Below are 20,125 nucleotides of genomic sequence, written 5' to 3' on the forward strand. Positions count from 1 at the left end.
ATAAAGAAGTGGACTGAACTAGGAGGGATCCAGACAGATCAAGGATGGATGACGAAGGAGAAATCTGTATGGTTTCTCCCTGATTCCATGGTTCAAGCCATTATAGCTACAGTTCACAGTCCAGCACATTTAGGAGAGAAGGCTATGCTAGACAGCATTCAGCACATTTGGTTCAACAAACATTTACGAGCAGCAGCTAAACAAAAAGTTCGTACCTGTATGATATGTTGTCAGTTTAATCCAGGAAAGAGTGTTCCCGTAGAGCAGGGTGGATTTCAGCCTCCTGACCATCCTTTTGAAGTCCTCCAGATGGATTATATTCAGATGGAACGTTGTCGAGGATTCAAATATGTTCTCGTAGTTGTCTGCGCTCTCTCCCGTTGGACAGAGGCGTATCCCGTATCAGATTACACTGCCCCGACTACTGCCAAGCAGCTAGTTCGAGAATTCTTCCCACGGTACGGTTTACCACGTGTTGTATATTCAGATAACGGCCAGCCTTTCTCATCCGAATTAATGAAACATGTCTCGCTTTTGTTGGGATATCAGTGGAAATTCCACTGTGTCCGACACCCCGAGGCAGCAGGTCTCGTGGAACGACATAATCAACTTTTAAAAATCAGACTGTCTAAAATATGTCAGGAAAAAGGTGTGGACTGGATAGTAGCTTTACCAGTTGCGCTATTTTACATGAGGATGGTAGCACACTCTCGAACAGGGCTATCACCTTATGAGGTGATCTTTGGTAGACCACCGAATATGTGGGGGACGCCTATACCCCGTAAAATAACTGATGTTGACTGTAATATGCTGACAGATTACCTGGCTTCCTTGATGTCTGCACTACAATCTTGTCGTTCACAGGTAGTCGCAGCTTTTCCCGACAACACCGAGGTGAAACCTCATGATGTAATTCCCGGCGATTATGTTCTCGTCAGGAATTTTGATCGGAAAACCCAACTGGAGCCAAGGTGGAGGCTTCCTGAGTTGGTCCTGCTGACAACCAGAACAGCTGTGAAGATCGAAGGGAGAAAAGGCTGGGTGCATTCCAGCCATATCAAGAAATTTCATGGACTTCCTCCTGACACAAACAGTACTCCCCGTGTGTCTTCCCCCATTGACTCAAAGCTACCCTTGGCTGAGGCCAGTAGCACCGAACTCTATAAGCAGAAACTCAGGTCCAGATCCAAACTGTCGGACGATTTGATTGTTTAAGTCCTCTCCAAGGTGAAGCGGTTGAATCTGTCCCGACATGTATCCCTTAGGTCTGAATGATGTAGAGTCCAGAATCATAATGAAACGACATGCTTATTGTAAATTACTGTGTAGCCACTGTATTGTGACTTTATTAATTTTGTTTTCCTTGAGTTTTTTAATAGTTACTGCAAGTATATTGTTGCATATGTATTATCCTGTTTCTAAACGTGCTTTCAATATAACTGATGAACATTCTTTTAGTGACCTACCCCCACATGAGTTGTCCTATAGACTTGCGCTGCGCAACAACACCTTCATTAGTATGTTACATCATTCCCATCAGACTAGTAATGCCACCAATTGTTGGGTGTGTGGCCGACTCCCTCCCTATCAGAATAACAAAGGAGTTCTGCCTTTCTTTCCACATCCGTTCACACACAATGGCTCCTGTGGAGCATGGTTTAGTTTATTAAATTCCATAGACCCAGACACAGCAGTTTATCAACAACATTGGATATGGGGAAATCTGAATCTAGTTTTATTCAAAGTCTGTCACCCTAATAAGGAGGGTCACCCCAGTAGAACAGGAACTGATTTAGAAAATGAAGTGTATAAATTAGGTAATTTTACGCCTAATCTTATGATTTTGAATGTCAAAACCGAAGTTGAACTAATTCTGCCCACTATGTCAGTATTTCCAGTTAAGGGTGAATTATGTGTGAGAAAAGTTGGTTCCATACACATGGGCCATAGCCAATGCGTTACTACAGTAGAATATAGTGATCAAGGTAAATCTTCATTTAGAGCTTCTCGCCATTCTTACTTTATATGTGGTCAGACTGCATATATGCGTCTGCCTCTAGATTGGGATGGTACCTGTTACATAGCATTCCTTCTGCCACCTGTTTTCCTAGCTCCCCCTGATTATTATCGAAATGTTCATTTAGTACACAAAAGAGAGCGTAGAGATCTCCCAGTTGTCGATTATACTGAGACGGCATGGGACAAGTATGTAGATTTCAATAAAGGTATCTTTCCCTATATAGGTACCATATCAAATAGTAAGCTGATACGCAGACTCACCAAAACTCTTGAAGCTGTAGTAAACGAGACTATAGCCGCCCTAGGCAATCTGACAGAGGAACAATCAGTGATGAGAATTGTTGTTCTCCAGAATCGTCTTGTCCTTGACGTCATCCTGGCCGATAGGGGCGGAGCTTGCAGGGTCATCGGATCCAGCTGCTGCATATTTATACCAGAAAATTCGCCATCTGTATATAAAGCTATAACACGCCTTCATAAGATTGTGAGCCAGATACACGAGAATCCAGGCACTTGGACGTGGTCCGGGTGGTTTTGGAGTGTGATATCAGCCTGGGGATGGAGAGTTCTATCCTTCCTAGGTATTGGCCTTCTTATGCTTTTCAGTTGTTGTTTATGCCTACAATGTGGACCAGCGATTTGTGGTCTGTGTGCCACATCATGCATTCCATATCACAGTTCTCGTTCAAAATACCGAAAGAAGAAGGAAGAAGAAATGATGCTCCATGAGCAAATCGATGGAATGATGAAGATTGATATCTCTTGAAGGGCAAGTAGGGGACAAGGAGGGAATGTGGAAATGTGGATTTTCCTGATCAGTTATGTCCCCTATCTTGGACCCCAACGGTTCTATATGCATGTTACAAGTACATGTATGTTCCCTCCAGTTCCAGTTTCTAAGACGCAAACATATGTGTGTCTACCGTCGACATGTTCTCTGTCAGATCCGCCATCAATGGGCTGGATATTCGATTCCTAAGTATGAAAGGCCACCGACTTTATATGGCTAAGTTACTCCATTTTTACAGTTCAGGCAAGTAGGCCCGATTCTGTCCTCAAAGCCTTTCCCTGCTCTCTGTCTTTTGACAGCTTCAGCTTGAGCTCGCATCTGTATCCATGAACTTTGTCCTACTCCCTGTGCAGCTAACGGTGCCTGCCTCGGCCAGTTTTCGCCTGCCTGCCAAGAAGCTGTATTTCACCTTCGAATTATCTATTTTGCTCTTCAGCCGATGCATTCCTGTCTAGTGATTTAGGTAAACATTTCCTTTAGCTCACAAGCAAAGGACTCAGCCTTTCCGTCCTCCTGCAAGTGATTCATAGCCCTGCTGCCATGGAAAGTTTTCTGCCTCTCGCATCTCATATAGACACTTAGGCGTTTGTGCACGCACACAGTCAGTATAGACTAGATTCTGTCCGAGAGTCCTTCCTTGTGGATAACATAGTTCTTTAAACATAGGATGTTAGATATGATTTGGGATTAGGTTGACTTGACCCCCCAGACTTCTCGTCTCCACATGTAGAGCTAAATGTCAAGTCCCTTCACCCCCTAGTTGCACGTCACTCACACGTCATGCTGCTGCGCGCGCATCTATGCCAAGTATTATCTTATAGATCCACCTATGTCTGATAATCCTAACCAATCATGTTTCTTTTATTCCTTATTACGCCTAGTTTCGATTACGTACCTGTTATGTCACTTTTCTTATCAAATGTTACGCCTTCTACATTCGTTTCATTGTAATGTACTTATTATAAAAATGCATGTCTGTCAATAAAGTATTGTACTTCACTTCCTGAACCCTCGTGGTGACGGAACCTGAAGGCCGCGACTCGAGTCGGCCATTTTTGATGGAATAAAGCCCATTTAGAAAACCTCTTATACCACGGATTCTGCCTCTTGTTATTTTGAGCTATTTTACTTTATTTTAAGATTCCGTATGAAATTCAGTCCGGTAAAGAAGATTTTATTTACCACAGTAGCCATTCCACAATCTGCTCTCATACCCCTGTATGCGTGCTGTTGCTGAACTTGAGTGACAGCCAAGGAGTCCAACCCCATCCCCTCATCCTCTCCAAACTGTGTTAGCGCTCCATTGAGGCCAGAATTAAACTCAAGATGGAGGGCCTGGACTACACAGCTATCCACTCCAACTCACTGTGCTCCTACCCCAGCGGTCCAGAGAGAAATGTAGTAGTCTTTCACTAAATAATTATTTTTATTCTAAAATTAGAATGAACCTGTCCCTGTTGACTTTCTACAAACATTTTAAAACTCATCTCATCTTTGTCTGTTTGCCTTTCTGAACTCTTGCCTCTTGTTCTCTAACTGCATGTGGTGTTTTTCATGCTAACTGTCCCCTCATTCCTTGTATCCTTTCATCCATTCTGTTTCTGCCTGACCCTCTTCTGTCTCCTCCCTCCCTTCCTGATTACCTCTCTGCCCCCTGACCTTGCTTTTTACCTTTCCACATATGTCTTTTCATCAACCCTCTTCCTCCCTCCAAATCTCTCCCTCCGCCTCAGCTCCTCCTGTGCCTTCATTTCGTGCCCTCATTGGTCCTTTCACATAACACGTTGGTCTCTCTCTATTTTTCCTTCCTTTTAAGATCCTTCCCTACACCTCCTCCTCTCCCCTGTCTTTACTCCTTGCACGTACCTTCTGAGTCTCTCTTGCTCTTTCGCTCTCTCTGTCGCCTCTGTGCTCTACCCTTCCCTGCCCTGTTTTTTTCTCTCAGTCTCCCTCTTAGTTTTCATCTCCCAGCTCTCTCCTTCGCACCTCCAATATTCCTCTTTCCTTCCTACCTTGCTTCCCTCTCACTTTCTTATCCTCTCTTTTTTATCCCCTTTACCCTCACTCATCTTCCATCTTGTCTTCTGCTCTAGCTTTCACCTTCCCTGTTCACCCCCTTGCACTCCTTGATCCCTCTCCCACCCTACTCCTCCTCCCTAGTTCTGGAATAGTTTATATCAAATTCATTTACGAGTGACTCATGCCCCTGTTATGTTCCATTGGCACCACGTCCCCTTTCTTCATCTTGGGTTGTGTTACACATAATGGCTTCTGTCACTGCTGTTTCTTGTGGCGTTCCACTATAATATGGTTTCAAAAATATATCGATTGACTCAAACATTCAAATATATTTTGAATCCAAGAATATGGTGGGACTAAAAGGATATGTACGACTTGCGAAGATCTATTGTTTTGTATAATGACAAATCACATTGAAGGCTGGATGACTGTAACCAAAGTTATTTATGTTATGTTTGTTTTCGGAAATGACTATAAAAATATTTTTTTTTTAAAGAATATGGTTGGACAGAATATTACAAGTAGGAATATATGTATTTTAAGTATTTATATTGTTTTTTTTTTTAAATTTAGTTGTATATAATATTGTTTTTAAAAATTATTTCTTCTTTTATAAGTTACTATTATTTTAATGTCAAGCATGACTATTTTCTTTTTTGACTTTTATATTGTTTTTTATTTAGTAATATATTTACAGATTTTTGTTTTTTAGATTTATTAGTGGGTTTTTGGAGTTTGTAGGGGAATAAAGTGGACTTTTTTTGTATTTATTTTTAATTGTTTATAAATAGTTTTTACATTTTACAACTTAATTTGCTAATGTGATTATTAATTATATACATTAATTTAAGTTTAAATTATTTAATAAATAGTGTTCTACAAAGGTATTTATTTTTTACATTATTGGTTGATTAGAGAATTAATTTTGTAAAGTTATGTAATTGTTAATTTGTATATTTATTAATTATATTATGTTTTATGTTTTTAATGCAGTCATTGCTTATAGTGGTAGTTTTGCTGATGTAGGCTTTTCTGTTCTTGCTGGCGATCCCCAGATGGCACTCTGTTATTGATGGTGCCTCACTGTTGCAGCTCATATACGGACACACGATGTGCATATATGGTCCCAGGATGCTTGTTTCCGGTCCAGGGAAGACATGGCTTGGCAGTTCGGGCTGGACTGTACCCATGAGGCACAGGGTCAAGACTGATTTGCATATAGTTGTGTCTGAACTGGGGTGGCGAAGTGAGCTAAAGAAAGATGATGGATTCAACCCAGATCTGTGACTGGGGGTGAGTGTCTGAAATGTTTCAGTGCTCCGTCCATCTTCTCCTTGTGTTTGCTTTGTTTTCCCTAAGTTGGCAGGGTATGCCCAGACGTGGGTCCCTTGCTCACTTTGCCACTGGAGTCTAGCTATCCTGGCCGATGAGGGCTGTTAGCCCAAAACCGGTCCCAGGATGCTTATTTCCGGTCCAGGGAAGACATGGCTTGGCAGTTCGAATTGGACTGTTCCCATGAGGCACAGGGTCAAGACTGATTTGCATATAGCTGTGCCTGAACTGGGGTGGCGAAGTGAGCTAAAGAACGACGATGGATTCAACCCAGATCTGTGATTAGGGATGAGTGTCTGAAAAGTTTCAGCGCTCCATCCATCATCTCCTTATGTTTGCTTTCATCTCCGTGTGTTTGCTTTTTGCACATATGGCATACATGATTGGAAACAAACAAATGGAGTGAGGTGAGTTGGCACGAAGCCTGAGGCGTTGCTGACTCCCATATCAATAACAATGTGAAAATTCAGTCTGCGTATCTGAAATTGTTGTCTTTGAACATGGATTACACTATCTGTGAGTTATTTGTGACTCTTCTATGACTAAAGAGCAACAAATTAATGTAGCTGGGCCATCTCGCTGCCTTCCGAAACGTACGAAGCCACAAGACCTCTTGTACCTGAATCTAATCTGGCAGCCACGGGGCAAACAGTTATTAGCGCCGACATTGATTATGCATTTAATTTAAAAATATATTTCTTTAGCGTGAACCTCGCCATAAGGACAGCTGAGTGCTTTAAACACAACTGTGCATCAGATACTAGTAGATTAGGAAAAGGAAACAAACCAGGTTGGAAAAAGTGCAGAAGAGTAGTCGAAGGGTGAAAAAGCATTAATCCTGATTGGATGTAACTTCAACAGGTGTGTGTTTATTGTGTTGCAGAAGAATAAGAGAGCAGGAACGTTTAACTCTAAGGGCCAGATGTACGACCAATCAATCTATGACTTGCAAAATAGGGTTTTACATGGCCAACAGGGTTTTTGCATGCGCGAACAGGTCTAAGACCCCATTGCGCATGCAAAACTCCATCATACATCTGGCCCTAAGCCTTTTTATGGAGTGACTTTTCCTCAAAATAGCTTCAATGACTCCAGGTTATCCAGAACTTTATGAAAGCAGCAAAAATAATTAGAAACAAAAAGGCTCCAGTTTTAGTGAGATACTGACACTGTCCTCTGGTGGATAACAACAGAAGTATTCAGGCTGTTAATTGTTACCCATGGGCCCCACTGTGTGGGCTACCCTAGCGTGGTGAGACAGCCCAGGCAGAGGGCAGCTTCTGTCATACTGCTAGGCTGTTCAGTTGATTGCCAGTTGATGTTTATCCTTTGTGATCTTAGAAAAAGACAGCAAACATGTTGTTCTAATTGTGCACTTTCTTTAGCCTTTGACAGGCTTGCCAGGTGGGGCGCAAACGTTTATGTGCAATAGGAATTAAAAAGTCACTGCCAGCATACGTTCTGTCCCTGACGTGTTTCCTTAGTGATAAAGGGTTTAAGGACCCTTTCTTTTCAACATTTTAGCTCCATGAACCACACATAGTGAGCAGCATAGATGCTGCTAGCGTGAGAAAAGTCTCCTCAGTTTTCGGCAGTTGAGGGAACAGCTACTACACCCAACCCCCCTCCTCAGACTGTATTTTCTATCATTGGCAGATTTGTGACAGACTTTATGCATTGAATTTTACTACGTTCTGCCACCTCCTATGTTGCGGCATTTGTGTATTTAGATTTAGAGCTGGAAACACTTCTGTCTCTACAGTGTGTTTGAAAGCTTGAGCAGCAGGCAAGAACAGAAGTTACCGAACAACATTCCCAGGTTTTGGTAAATCACATTAACAGTTGTGCTTCAGTCTAGGGAGGTTTTTTCTGTGTTCTGTGTTCCAGTCGGTTGGGTGGGATAATTTGTTCAGTTTAGGATGTTATTTTGTCCACGAGTTGACGATTTGGGGGGAAATGATGGGGAGGATCCCTCTCCTCCACATATAAGGATTGTTAATTTTGTGGCGGAAACTTGCACAAAGTGGAGGATTTAAAAGTGTTAGAGTTTAACACCTCTAAATTATCTGAACTTCTCTGCCGTTTATTTCAGGATTCAAGAAAATGGAATCCTCATTTCAATGCTGATAATCGCTGGTGTTTTCTGGTCGCACCGAATGATTAAATTCATCTACAACATTTGCTGCTATTGGGAGATCCATTCCTTTTATGTTAATGCCCTCCGAATCTCCATGGTAAGACAGCTGTAGGTAAACCTAATCTTCCTGTCCATTGTGTCTGTATATGCCTACAATGTTAGTTTATGTCTTCCGACAGTGGTGTTCACCAGCAGTCAAAGCTTCTGATTTGGCTCAGTCATAGCTTATGTTTTTACTCAATGATTCTTACGTTCATGTTCATCTTTCCTCAAAGCGTTGGTACAGTTGCATATGGCTGGATCCAAGCTGAGGCGGCTTGGTGTGGAAAACCATGTTGACCGGGATGTGGCCCGAGTAATTACCAGGGGCAGAAATTAATTCAATGATTCCATCCATCACTCTTTTAAATACTTTAGTACCTCACTGATGATGCTCCAGACCTTATTTAAGGCCAAGCTGCTCCACTCCAAACATTCATTTGGCTTCAGACGTGCAGCTGTCGAGGTCAGGTGGAGCTGACCATGACTCTACTCTGCCAGTTCCAGTAAACAGCAGACCTTGTTTGGGTAGCAGTCCAAATTGAGAATATGATAAGTAATAGATGAGGCCTCCCTCAAGCAAACCACTAGTAGCGGTGGAACCCTTGGTCAGGTGGTAGATGGCTGTAGACTTGTCCCAACCACTGACGTCTGCAGGAGCAGCAGTTTGTTGTCCCGCGCTACGAATTGGAAACATTTGCTTCCCTAATATTGATTCCTGTATATGCTAGTGTTGGGAACGTGTTTATTGTCACGAGTTGTCACGAGCGGAGTTTAGTATTCCAGCTCGTGACTGACTCGTGTTGGGAAAGGAATGTTTGCTTTTAAAACGGGTAGGAGTTGGGCGTGAGCGTGGGGTGGTTGAAACGGGCATTCGGATCTTGGACAAGATTGTATGCAGATGACTGGGGCAACCATGTTGCTCAGCTCATAACCAACCAGGCGGCATATTAAAAGATATGTTCATGTGTTGGAGGTGGGCATCTTTGTAAATGTAATTTTCTTTCGCAGTATATGATCAACATGACCCCGGTGGTAACCATCTTCTTCTATATAATCCAAAACCTTTCAGCAATTTGAAATGAGCAAACCTATCAACAGGTGTGCAAAGCCAGTACCCTAAGTCACTGTCTGAAGACGCACTGCCAGTTATCAATAGCGAAGTACCAGCATACCAACAAAGTCATGAAGACAAAACTAAAATGTAGGTGTTTTTTGGAGCACTCAAGTAGGTATTTTAAGTCAGTAATACTTAGTTTAAGGTGTATTGACGGAGTGGAAGTTTATGAGGGTAAAACCGTAAAATATCTTCGCTTTGGACTAGACATTGCCTGCACATAAACTAAAGTGCACATCTGTGATCAGCACTGTGAGAAGGTGGCCTGTTATATGCTGTCCACTTATTAAAGTGGGCACCCTGTACCAGTCCACACGACCCTTACAATGTATGAGGTCAAAGATAACCATTAGAAAGCTATCCTAGTGTAGCTGTGGAGAGCAGCCTTCAGGCTTAATCTTGAAGGAATGTAAAGCAGCTTGTTTTACCAGAATATAACCTCCTAAATGACTATATGAAAGAAAAAAACACAGTAGTTGTATAAAAATATGTATTTATTAATATAACACTCCCTACTATTCTCTATTCGAGACGAGGGCACAAAGTACACAATACTGAATCAATAGAACATTCATAAGTAACAAATTACACAGCTGGCTCCAGGGGGCAACCGAACCATATACTAAATAAATGGTATAACAATCATGACTTGACTAGACACAGTACTTAGAGCATGTAGAATCGCTGGGACCCCAAGGAACCACCCAGAGGAATGACACGGGGAGCCCACAAAGGACGGGTGCAGTGAGGAAACACGACCGCGTGTTCCGTGCAACTCTATGGGAAAGTCGGAGTCGTAAAGTTACAAGTTAAGGACACTTCTACGAGGGCTTCGAGCAAACCCTTTGGAACATAGGAGGTCCTAAGGCCAATCCACCAGTGAGTACCGTGGTACCTGTGTTACCTATCCCAGAGGAGCCGGGTGCATAGGGGGTCAAGTGGAGTTGGAAACTTTCGTTGTTTTCAGTGGAGCGTTGCAAAGAAGTACTGCTGCCAGGAGGGCGAAAAGTGTCCGGTGGAATCCAAGCCTGTTCTAGGTGAGAGGAACATGAAAGCAGAGGGGAAAGAGTCTGGGTCACTTCAGGTGACCAGGGGCTCAGTAGTCGAATGCCCACCGATGTAGAGTACTTCAGGTGCGAAGAAGGGTTGCTTGACTCTGCAACCATGGGGACCAGGAGACGTCGAGGACTACCAGGATCCGGAGGTGAGCTGTCCCACGAAGGATGTCTAGTGCTGAGGGGTCGATGTCCGGCTGGAGCACCAATAAGCCTTGGCAAATGCAACCCATGCGGTTAGAGTAAACAGGTTACGGTGTGGACCAGCAAGGTCCAGGGGACTCTCCAAGCAATGGAGAGTCAGGACACGTCTGGAGCAACCAGGTAAGCCCAAGAACAAACACGGTGACCCTCGCTAGGACCCACAGGCCAACGAACCAGGGATCGCGAGGAGACCTCAAACAAGTTTGCAAAGTACCAGCCCACAGGACACTCGGTGAATGGTGGCCGGATATCTTCGGTGCAATTACTGCTCGGGTCAGCACTACACGGAGTACAATGCACAAGCTCGGGAATCGTCAACAAGCATATGCAGTTGCAAATGTACGCGGTGCACAGGGGTTCGGGTTGCACGGCCCCCACGAGGGATACTGGTCTCAGAATCGCTGAGGGGTCAGATCTACCTCAGGGACCTTCTGGAACCCACCTCCTGTGTTGCTTAATTCTTCGGAGTCCTCAGGAGCTTGGGAGAAGCAAACCGATCAGATGCGTTTAGGTGCCTGCTTTTGCAGGGGAGTAATCCTTTACTCCAAGGGAGATTCTTCAGTCGTCCAGCGTCGTGCAGGCAGTCAAAGTAATTGGTTTCTTCTTAGCAGAATCTTGTCCAGGTCAAATCTAAAGTCCTGTAGTCGGGTAACCCACTTTATACCCATGGGAAGGGGTTGGAAAGATTCTGTGGACCCTCCTAGGGGAGGGGCAGGACAGAGGGGTGGCTACACCGATGTCCTTTGTACAATTTCGCGCCAGAGCAGGAGCCAATGGTTCCCAGAACTGGTTTGAGCTGGACTATGCACAGGGACACCAAATATGCCCCCAGTGCAGACTTTCTGGCACTCTGAGTGCACCCACCCAGCCCCACTACACTAAACCCTGTCTGGGAGATGGTCACACCTCCCTGTGACAGAGTGCCTATTGTCACGCCTTCCTCTGCTCGAGTTTAGCTCAGCAGCAGGAAAGCAGAATTGTGTCTGTGGCTGGCAGCATCCATTTTGTGCTGCCCAGGTCGAGATGTGTGGAGGTATGATTCCAAGGTGTTTGACACCAAACACAACATGTTTCTAAGCAGCCGTTTTAAAGTTAGAATTTACCACGAGGTTATAATGCACTTAAACATATATGTCTGGCTGCATGACAGAAAACCCTGGAGAATGGTCTCCGAAGGGTGCAGAGGGGCTCTACTCATGCAGGGTCACCCTCTCACGTAAAACCCAGCACCCTGCCTTCAGGATTGATAAGGCCTGTCATAGGGGTGACTGATAGGTTTTTAAGTGTAGTGATTTAGATAGATATAGTGAACCTATATCTTAAGTAAGTGGTTCAAGCACAACCTTACGCAGTCTGCTGTAGCAAGCTTGTCGTGTCAATTTGAATGGCCTCTCGGGTGGCATAATACATGCTTCAGCCCATGGGAGGCCTCCGGGGTACCTATGCCTGGGTACATGGTGTACCATATACTCAGGACTGATGAGGGTACCCCAGTATCCAATCTTGAGTGTACCTAAAGTACATACATAGCAATTTAAGGGAGAAAGCAGATAGACTGGGGTCCTGAATAGCAGGATCCCAGTCAGACTAGTCCAAAAACAGTGTGTCATCAGCAAAAAGTGGGGGTAACCATAAGAACCAGATACTACTTTGCTACAAGCACCCCACTCTCAGTCACTCCAAGATTAATCCCAGTACTCCTCTGCTAAAGTGTGGCTGTCGACTATCAGTACTCTCTTGCCAGGATCACAACCTAACATTCCATCTTGCCCATGATGAAATTTACTATCAGGTGTATCAACAAGCCGGCGCCATGGTTAGATCACTGATAAGTTTTGAGCAGTAAAACAGCAAGGCAGAGGAAGAAACTGCAGTTTCATGAAAGCTGCATAGCATGCTGCATTCATGATGTGGGCTGGAAGTCCACCCGACTCCTACAGTTGTGTGCTTTCATATACACATTTATATGCAGGCACCACCAGTTCACATTAAAGTGCCACTGTGTCTGGGTTGGAACCCCCCAGACAATCCCATCGTCGGGTTATATCCCGTCTTGCAATCATGCGACCTAGATTGTAAAAGGTGATGTTGTAAATTGTTAACATAATATCACTCCAATACTCCAAAGCTGCAAGGTTGGCTGGTGAGGTACTCAGACACTGATAAACCTCACCCTAAAGCTCCCTCACTTGGGGCATAATCAAACGCTTCACCTCTTCACACCATCTCAGACACAGGTCCGACCCAACCTTTCATATCCTTTCCACTTAAGTCTTGCTATTGCATACCCAATGTAACACCTTGATCTGAGCTAGCCTGAAACCTGCACATATATCCATCTCTTGTGGGTAATGCAATTCTTTCTCTGAACATGAATCTCCTAAATCTCCAAGATCTGCTTCTCAGTAAGTCCTCAGGTTTCCGAGGTCTTCCGGGAAATTATTCACAAGTGTCCCATAAGTTATGGAGATTGCCGTCTACACCAGAGGTTCCAATAGACGCCTGTGGCTCAGCAGGTGTAATTGGGTATCTGGGCATTCCCTTTTGTGTGGACCCTCAAAACATTACATGTGATCACTTTAATGGGCACAGTGTTGAACTCTTCGAGTTCCTTGTGTAACGTCTGTCCATCTGCACCTCACCCATCCTTTAACAGGCCATTATATCCTGTTCCAGAAAACTTTTCAGCAAACTCTGCTCATCCAGGTTGTCGAAAGGGGAGCTTATTCAATCAGTTCTCCTTTCCATCTCTGTTTTTACAGCCACTCTCTGCATTTTAATCATCTTGGCCCAGTTATTTATCGCTACCAGGTAGATTATCCAGTAATATTTGTATAAGTCGAGCAGTGCTATTCCTTTGTCATAATCTGCTGATGTCTGTTGATTTAAAGCGATATGCAGGGTGCCATTTCACAGCGGTGTTAGTGACGCTGTGCTTTGTCTTTGGCAGGGAGCATTTAGAGCCCAATACAGTGTGTTATGCAATGCAAGAATTTAGCAGCTCTATCATCTTCCATAGTGCGCCCCAAACCCCAAGTAGCCATAGCAGCAGTGCCCACAGGTGTTGCACACCCCTCTGAAAACCTGACTGGATACCATATTCATTAACTACATTTGTGGACGTCCTCCACTTTTCCTGTAACGTAGACGCTCAGGTATATAAACCTATTGTGCACAGCTTGGGCAAGTGAGACATAACTCTCCATTTGGTCTCAAGCAGAAAGGGGATTGTAAGGAAGAGGAAGGCTTAGCCCGGCGGAAGTCGGGAAACATGGACAAAGACATAGTAGAGACACCGGAACCAGCCTGCGTTCTAGTTGCGCTAGGAATGCGTGACGTCAGAACGTATCCACCAACAGAGAACAAGAAGGGCGGAACCTGGGACGAGAGAGGCCGGAGCAGCGCGGAGATCGAGGCCAACCGAGGAGAGAGGACAACGGAGCGAGGAGCGACAGGAGGAGAAGAAGCCGAGGTACGCGAGAAGAGGGGCGGAGGCGCTCCCGAAGATCCAAGGAGGAGGGGGAGACCGGAGACGGCCGGAGAACCAGGCGAAGGAACCGCGGAGGTCGCGACGACAGCGGAGAAGGAGTACACCGCATACAAACCCGGCGGCTTAAGAGAGAGAGAGGACGCCCCGGATCCAGCTGCCACGGCCCTGTTCACGGGTCGTGGCCCCAGGCAAGTGCCTCTCACAGGGTCATTTTGGTGGGGTAGCTGGGGTGCCCGAAAGGAGTGAAACCACTGCACTCTACCGGAGTCCGTATACCCCACTCACACCCCTCTCACCCCTTAAAGGTCCCTGAGTCCCTTTCCCTTCCCCCACCACGTTCTGGTGACGGTGGCACAACCATGTAGTAGGAAAGAGATACAGCCTAACCCGAGCGTTTCTTTTCTTTGTTTCTTTTGCTTCCCCTGTTTTGGAGTCCCCCGAAGAGAGCAAAACCGAGAAAAGAGAAGCGGGACGGCAAAGACAACCCGGAGGACAGAAAGGAGTGGTAGCGGGACTAGCCCTTCTCAACCCAGATGCTGTAGTGATTCTTTACGGAGGCTACTATTGTTTAACCCTTCAGTTGTTTCCTTACACAGACTGCCTCCTTCATACTGTGACGAATAGTTAATAAACAATATCTACCAAAACACCCCATATACTGACTGGTTTCCATCCATAACACTAGTCTGGCCCTCGAGCCTCCTTACAGGGATATAAAATGGAAACACTTGATACTTAATCCACAATGCCTCTCAAACAACCTGAAAAGCAAGAGCCTCCTACCCATAGTGGTCACTGGGTGCGCCACGTATAACAGGCTATCCCTGCGTACAGTGATAGTCTTTCTTCCCAGTATCCACTTCATCAGAGCTGCCTAATCATGCCTCTCCCCTGACCCAGTGCGCCAACAGCTCTAGTACCAACGCAAAGAGGCTCGGCAATAGAGGACACGTTTGCTGTGCTCCTCTTTCAATGACAAATGATTCAGTTAAGATCCACTGACTAGTACTCGTGCTGTAGAGCCTGTATATAGGAGAGGAACCTATGGTAAGAATTGTGAGCCAAAGCCTATGTGTTTAAGGGCAACTTTCATATATGGCTATTGAACAGTGTCTAACGCTTTGGCTGCATCAAGTAGTGGAATCACCATCGTTTCCACAATTCTGTTTGCATGCTCTAAGCACACAAATAGGTGCCCAAGATTATGTCTAGTCCCCCTAGAGGGCATAATGCCTGACTGATCTGGGTGTACTAGCCTCATTCCTAAGTCACCATGAGCTTCACATGGACGTTGACCAGGATTTGTTCTAAGTTCATAGAGAGGTGGGCTGATCTGGCTCGCAGCCGTCCCTTGGCTTCCCTGGCTCGTGAATTAGCACAGTTGTGGCTGTCTGCAGGTCTTTGCGGTAGGTGATCTGCCTGCCTGCCAGCTTCTTCCACCCGAAGGAGCTGCGTCCCCGTCTACTGGATTTGCATTTAGAAATCTCCGAGGGTAGAGCATTTGGACCAGACTCCTTACCACTTCTCATCTGGCTGATTGCCTCTGTTATTTTCTCCTTGGTCAGTGAAGCTTCCAGGGAGGTTTTCTTTGATGCCGATCTTTGTTATGTTATGTAAGTCACACAAGTTTAGCTTCTGCTTGACACAGGATGATGAAGGATTTAATACGCTACCGAAGGAACTCGCTCAGAGCGCGGCCATCTTGAGGCTTGACAAGCTCTGCCCTTCGATCACCCTAAAACGTTCTGTGCATCAGACCCAACTTGACACTTTATGGGGAAAATTTAATGAAGATTCGTCAAACGGTGCCAAAGATATAGGCACGTCCAAAAACACTTTCCTATGGAAACTAGATCTTAACTATATCTACCTACTGGCGATCGAGCCCCTCTTGAACTCTCTTAAACTTTTACTAGAAAGAGCGCTGCTGAACGTGGATAACTTGTTTATTGTTGTAATGAACAGGACACTAGGTCTCAGCGTTGTCCTGACTCAACTGAAGGATCAGCCTCTGCAAGAATTACTTGATTGTGGTGGGAAACGAACATACTTGGACCCAAAAACTACCTTTGCACCAGGAAAGGGGAGGGATATGTATTTGTTGAGGGCAATTTCAAAGAATTTACAAAAAATGATCATTGCTCTGTGCATCACCTTTGAATATTTATCCACCCAGGTTTGTCTGTAAATCAAGATTCATGCTTACATGTAGTATATTGCGTGGCATGGATTTAAGGGACTTTCACTGCTTTTATGTGGTAGAAGCTTCCAACATTTGAAATCACCTATGAGTGCGGTGTGACACAACCCCTCCATCATCATCTGTTGTCCTTAAGCTGCTGCACTGCTGTGCACGATTGTAGCATTTGGACAAAGAGAATGCATTTCCTTATTATATAGCCCTGTGCTCCACACTTCTGATGTCTCTGGAGCCAGAACTCATATCTGTTTGATAGGAGCTCTCATCATCCTCAAACTGACCGACACTGTAACATGAGCGCCTCTCCTCCCTTGCCATGGTCTGCAGTCTTGCGTACAGCTAGTGGCGCAGGCCACACAGTGTCTGTGTCTGATCTTTTTCTCTATTTGTGTCTACCTCTGTTTCTCCCTCGTTCTCTCTGTCACACTCCCTCTCAGGATGACTTGCAATATTACACAGACAGGATGTCATGCAGTATGTCATGTGGAAGAAGACACAGTCTGCACACATCCATGGCTCTGATAAGCTCCCTCCATCAGTCTAACTTGCAGTACTTCGCGTGGCAGGATCTGTAGGCTGCACCATGTCCATGGTTCTCATCTCTCTCTCTCTCTCTTTCTCTTTCTCTTTCTCTTTCTCTTTCTCTTTCTCTTTCTCTTTCTCTTTCTCTTTCTCTCTCTCTCTCTTTCTCTCTCTTTCTCTTTCCCTTTCTCTTTCTCTCTCTCTCTCGCTCTCTCTCATGTAGCTGGCTGCACACTTCCTGGGCTCTGAAAATTTGTCTCCATCAGTCTGACTTGCAGTATTTCATGTGGCAGGAGGCTGCACACTGTCCATGGTTCTGATCTCACTCTCTCTTTCTGTATCTCTCTCTCCCCCTCAGTCTGGCTTGAAGTTTGTCAGGGGCAGGAGGTTTAGGCTGCACCATGTGCGTGGTTCTGATATATTACACCTGAGCACACCCAAGGAGAATCACTATAATCCAAAGGTTTGGTCAAAACCTAGGCAACATGAACAATAGTCAATTGTTTGAGTGTCCTTTTTCGCAATCGAATATAAAGAAGTGTTCGATCAGGTCCTGTTGCAGATTATTTTATTCATCAGGAGATGTAACTATGATTTGCTAGCCTTGAAAAAGCCCAGTGGGCGAAACGCGCGTCGGCTGTTGCTGCTCTGCGTTGTTGTTTGATGAATAAAATAATCTGCAACAGGACCTGATTGGGAAACTTCTTTATATTCGATTGCGAAAAAGGACACTCAAACAATTGACTATTGTTCATGTTGCCTAGGTTTTGACTAAACCTTTGGATTATAGTGATTCTCCTTGGGTTTGCTCAGGTGTAATTTGACTTTGTATGTTGCCTTGGGATTCGTCCCATGGTTGTTTATACCCTGATGGGTGGGTATTGTTGACACCGTGATAGCACCTCTATATGCGAAATTTGAAACATACATGCTATATGTGTCTCTTACTGTGTTTGTGGATGTGCAGATCTTGAATGCAAAAACCCATGTCTTTTGTTATTGTATGGTTCTGATATATGTCTCTCTCTCTTTCCGTTGCCCTCAGTCTGACTTGCAGTGCTTCACGTGGCAGGATGTGTAGGCTGCACCATGTGCATGGTTCTTCTCTCTCTCTCTCTCTCTCTCTCTCTCTCTCTCTCTCTCTCTCTCTCTCTCTCTCTCTCTCTCTCTCTCTCCCGCTCTCCCTCAGTGTGACTTGCAGTATTTCACGTGGCAGGAGGTGTGGGCTGCACCATGGTTCTCACCTCTCTCTCTCTCTTCCCCCCTCTCTCTCTCTTCCCCCCCTCTCTCTCTCTCCCCACCCTCTCTCTCTCTCTCTCTCTCTCTCTCTCTCTCTCTCTCTCCCTCCCTCAGTGTGACTTGCAATATTTCACGTGGCAGGATGTGTAGGCTGCACCATGTGCATGGTTCTGATCTCTCTCTCTCTCTCTCTCTCTCTCTCTCTCTCTCTCTCTCTCTCTCTCTCTCTCTCTCTCTCTCTCCCGCTCTCCCTCAGTGTGACTTGCAGTATTTCACGTGGCAGGAGGTGTGGGCTGCACCATGTGCATGGTTCTCACCTCTCTCTCTCTCTTCCCCCCTCTCTCTCTCTTCCCCCCCTCTCTCTCTCTCCCCACCCTCTCTCTCTCTCTCTCTCTCTCTCTCTCTCTCCCTCAGTGTGACTTGCAGTATTTCACGTGGCAGGAGGTGTGGGCTGCACCATGTGCATGGTTCTCACCTCTCTCTCTCTCTTCCCCCCTCTCTCTCTCTTCCCCCCTCTCTCTCTCCCCCCCCCCTCTCTCTCTCTCTCTCTCTCTCTCTCTCCCTCAGTGTGACTTGCAGTATTTCACGTGGCAGGAGGTGTGGGCTGCACCATGTGCATGGTTCTCACCTCTCTCTCTCTCCCCCCCCTCTCTCTCTCTCCCCACCCTCTCTCTCTCTCTCTCTCTCTCTCTCTCCCTCAGTGTGACTTGCAGTATTTCACGTGGCAGGAGGTGTGGGCTGCACCATGTGCATGGTTCTCACCTCTCTCTCTCTCTTCCCCCCTCTCTCTCTCTCCCCCCCCCCTCTCTCTCTCTCCCCACCCTCTCTCTCTCTCTCTCTCTCTCTCTCCCTCAGTGTGACTTGCAGTATTTCACGTGGCAGGAGGTGTGGGCTGCACCATGTGCATGGTTCTGATATGTCTCTCTCTCTCTCCGTTGCCCTCAGTCTGACTTGCAGTACTTCACGTGGCAGGAGGTGCAGGCTCGCATTGTAGAGATTCAGAAGGAGCACCAGATCTGCATCCACAAGAAGGAACTGACCGAGCTGGACATCTACCACCGCATCCTCCGCTTCAAGAACTACATGGTGGCGATGATCAACAAGTCCTTGCTGCCAATCCGCTTTCAGCTGCCACTGCTTGGGGACACAGTCTTCCTCACTCGTGGTCTCAAGTACAACTTCGAGCTCATCTTCTTCTGGGGTCCTGGATCACTCTTCCAGAACGAGTGGAGTCTAAAGAGTGAATACAAGAAGGGTGGCAATCGGCTGGAGCTTGCCGAGAAGCTGGGTTACCGCATTCTGTGGATCGGGGTGGCCAACCTCCTGCTCTGCCCGCTCATCCTGGTCTGGCAGATCCTCTACGCCTTCTTCAGCTACACTGAGATGCTCAAGCGAGAGCCGGGCAGCCTAGGGGCACGCTGCTGGTCCCTCTATGGGCGATGTTACTTGCGCCACTTCAGTGAGCTGGACCACGAGCTGCACTCCCGCCTCAGCAAGGGCTACAAGCCTGCCTCCAAGTACATGAACTGCTTCATGTCTCCACTGCTCACCATTGTGGCCAAGAACGTGGCCTTCTTTGCTGGCTCCATACTGGCTGTGCTCATTGCACTGACCATCTATGACGAGGATGTGCTGGCCGTGGAGCATGTGCTGACCACTGTCACACTGCTGGGTGTTGCTGTCACTGTCTGCAGGTCAGTCGGTCATTTCTGGGGATGTAAAGTGTTGTAGAACAGGAGGAAGAGTGAAAGACCTGCTGGCATTGACCCTCAGTAGCAGGGCTGGGTGCTCAGTCCCTCTCTGGGGCAGTGGGCTGAGGAGGTCGGTCATGGGGATAGTCTTGTCTCATGATTTCTGGGTTCATGTGAGTTCCGCGGTCCAGTGATAGTGGAGGCCGTGTTCTGATGAGGGCCTTGATGGACCCGGGTACTTCAATACTGAGGCGTTGATATGATGAGTGTT

The 20,125-nt window shown here is 45.9% G+C and overlaps 1 protein-coding gene across 4 annotated transcripts in view; it reads left to right on the plus strand.

Annotated features, from left to right (window-relative positions):
• Positions 1–20,125, plus strand: part of ATG9A (autophagy related 9A) — a 396,601-nt gene that overhangs the window by 210,932 nt on the left and 165,544 nt on the right. For all 4 annotated transcript variants that reach the window (XR_014980113.1, XR_014980114.1, XM_085650154.1 and 1 more), the window contains exons 7-8: positions 8,253–8,394; positions 19,109–19,857. Coding sequence is in view for 2 of the 4 variants with exons in the window: in XM_085650154.1 (XP_085506280.1) it covers positions 8,253–8,394; positions 19,109–19,857 (891 nt within the window). In the remaining 2 variants the exon portion in view is untranslated. The remainder of the gene's footprint in view (positions 1–8,252; positions 8,395–19,108; positions 19,858–20,125) is intronic.

Source organism: Triturus cristatus, chromosome 3_2, assembly GCF_964204655.1.
Source record: "Triturus cristatus chromosome 3_2, aTriCri1.1, whole genome shotgun sequence".
NCBI classification, from domain to species: domain Eukaryota; kingdom Metazoa; phylum Chordata; class Amphibia; order Caudata; family Salamandridae; genus Triturus; species Triturus cristatus.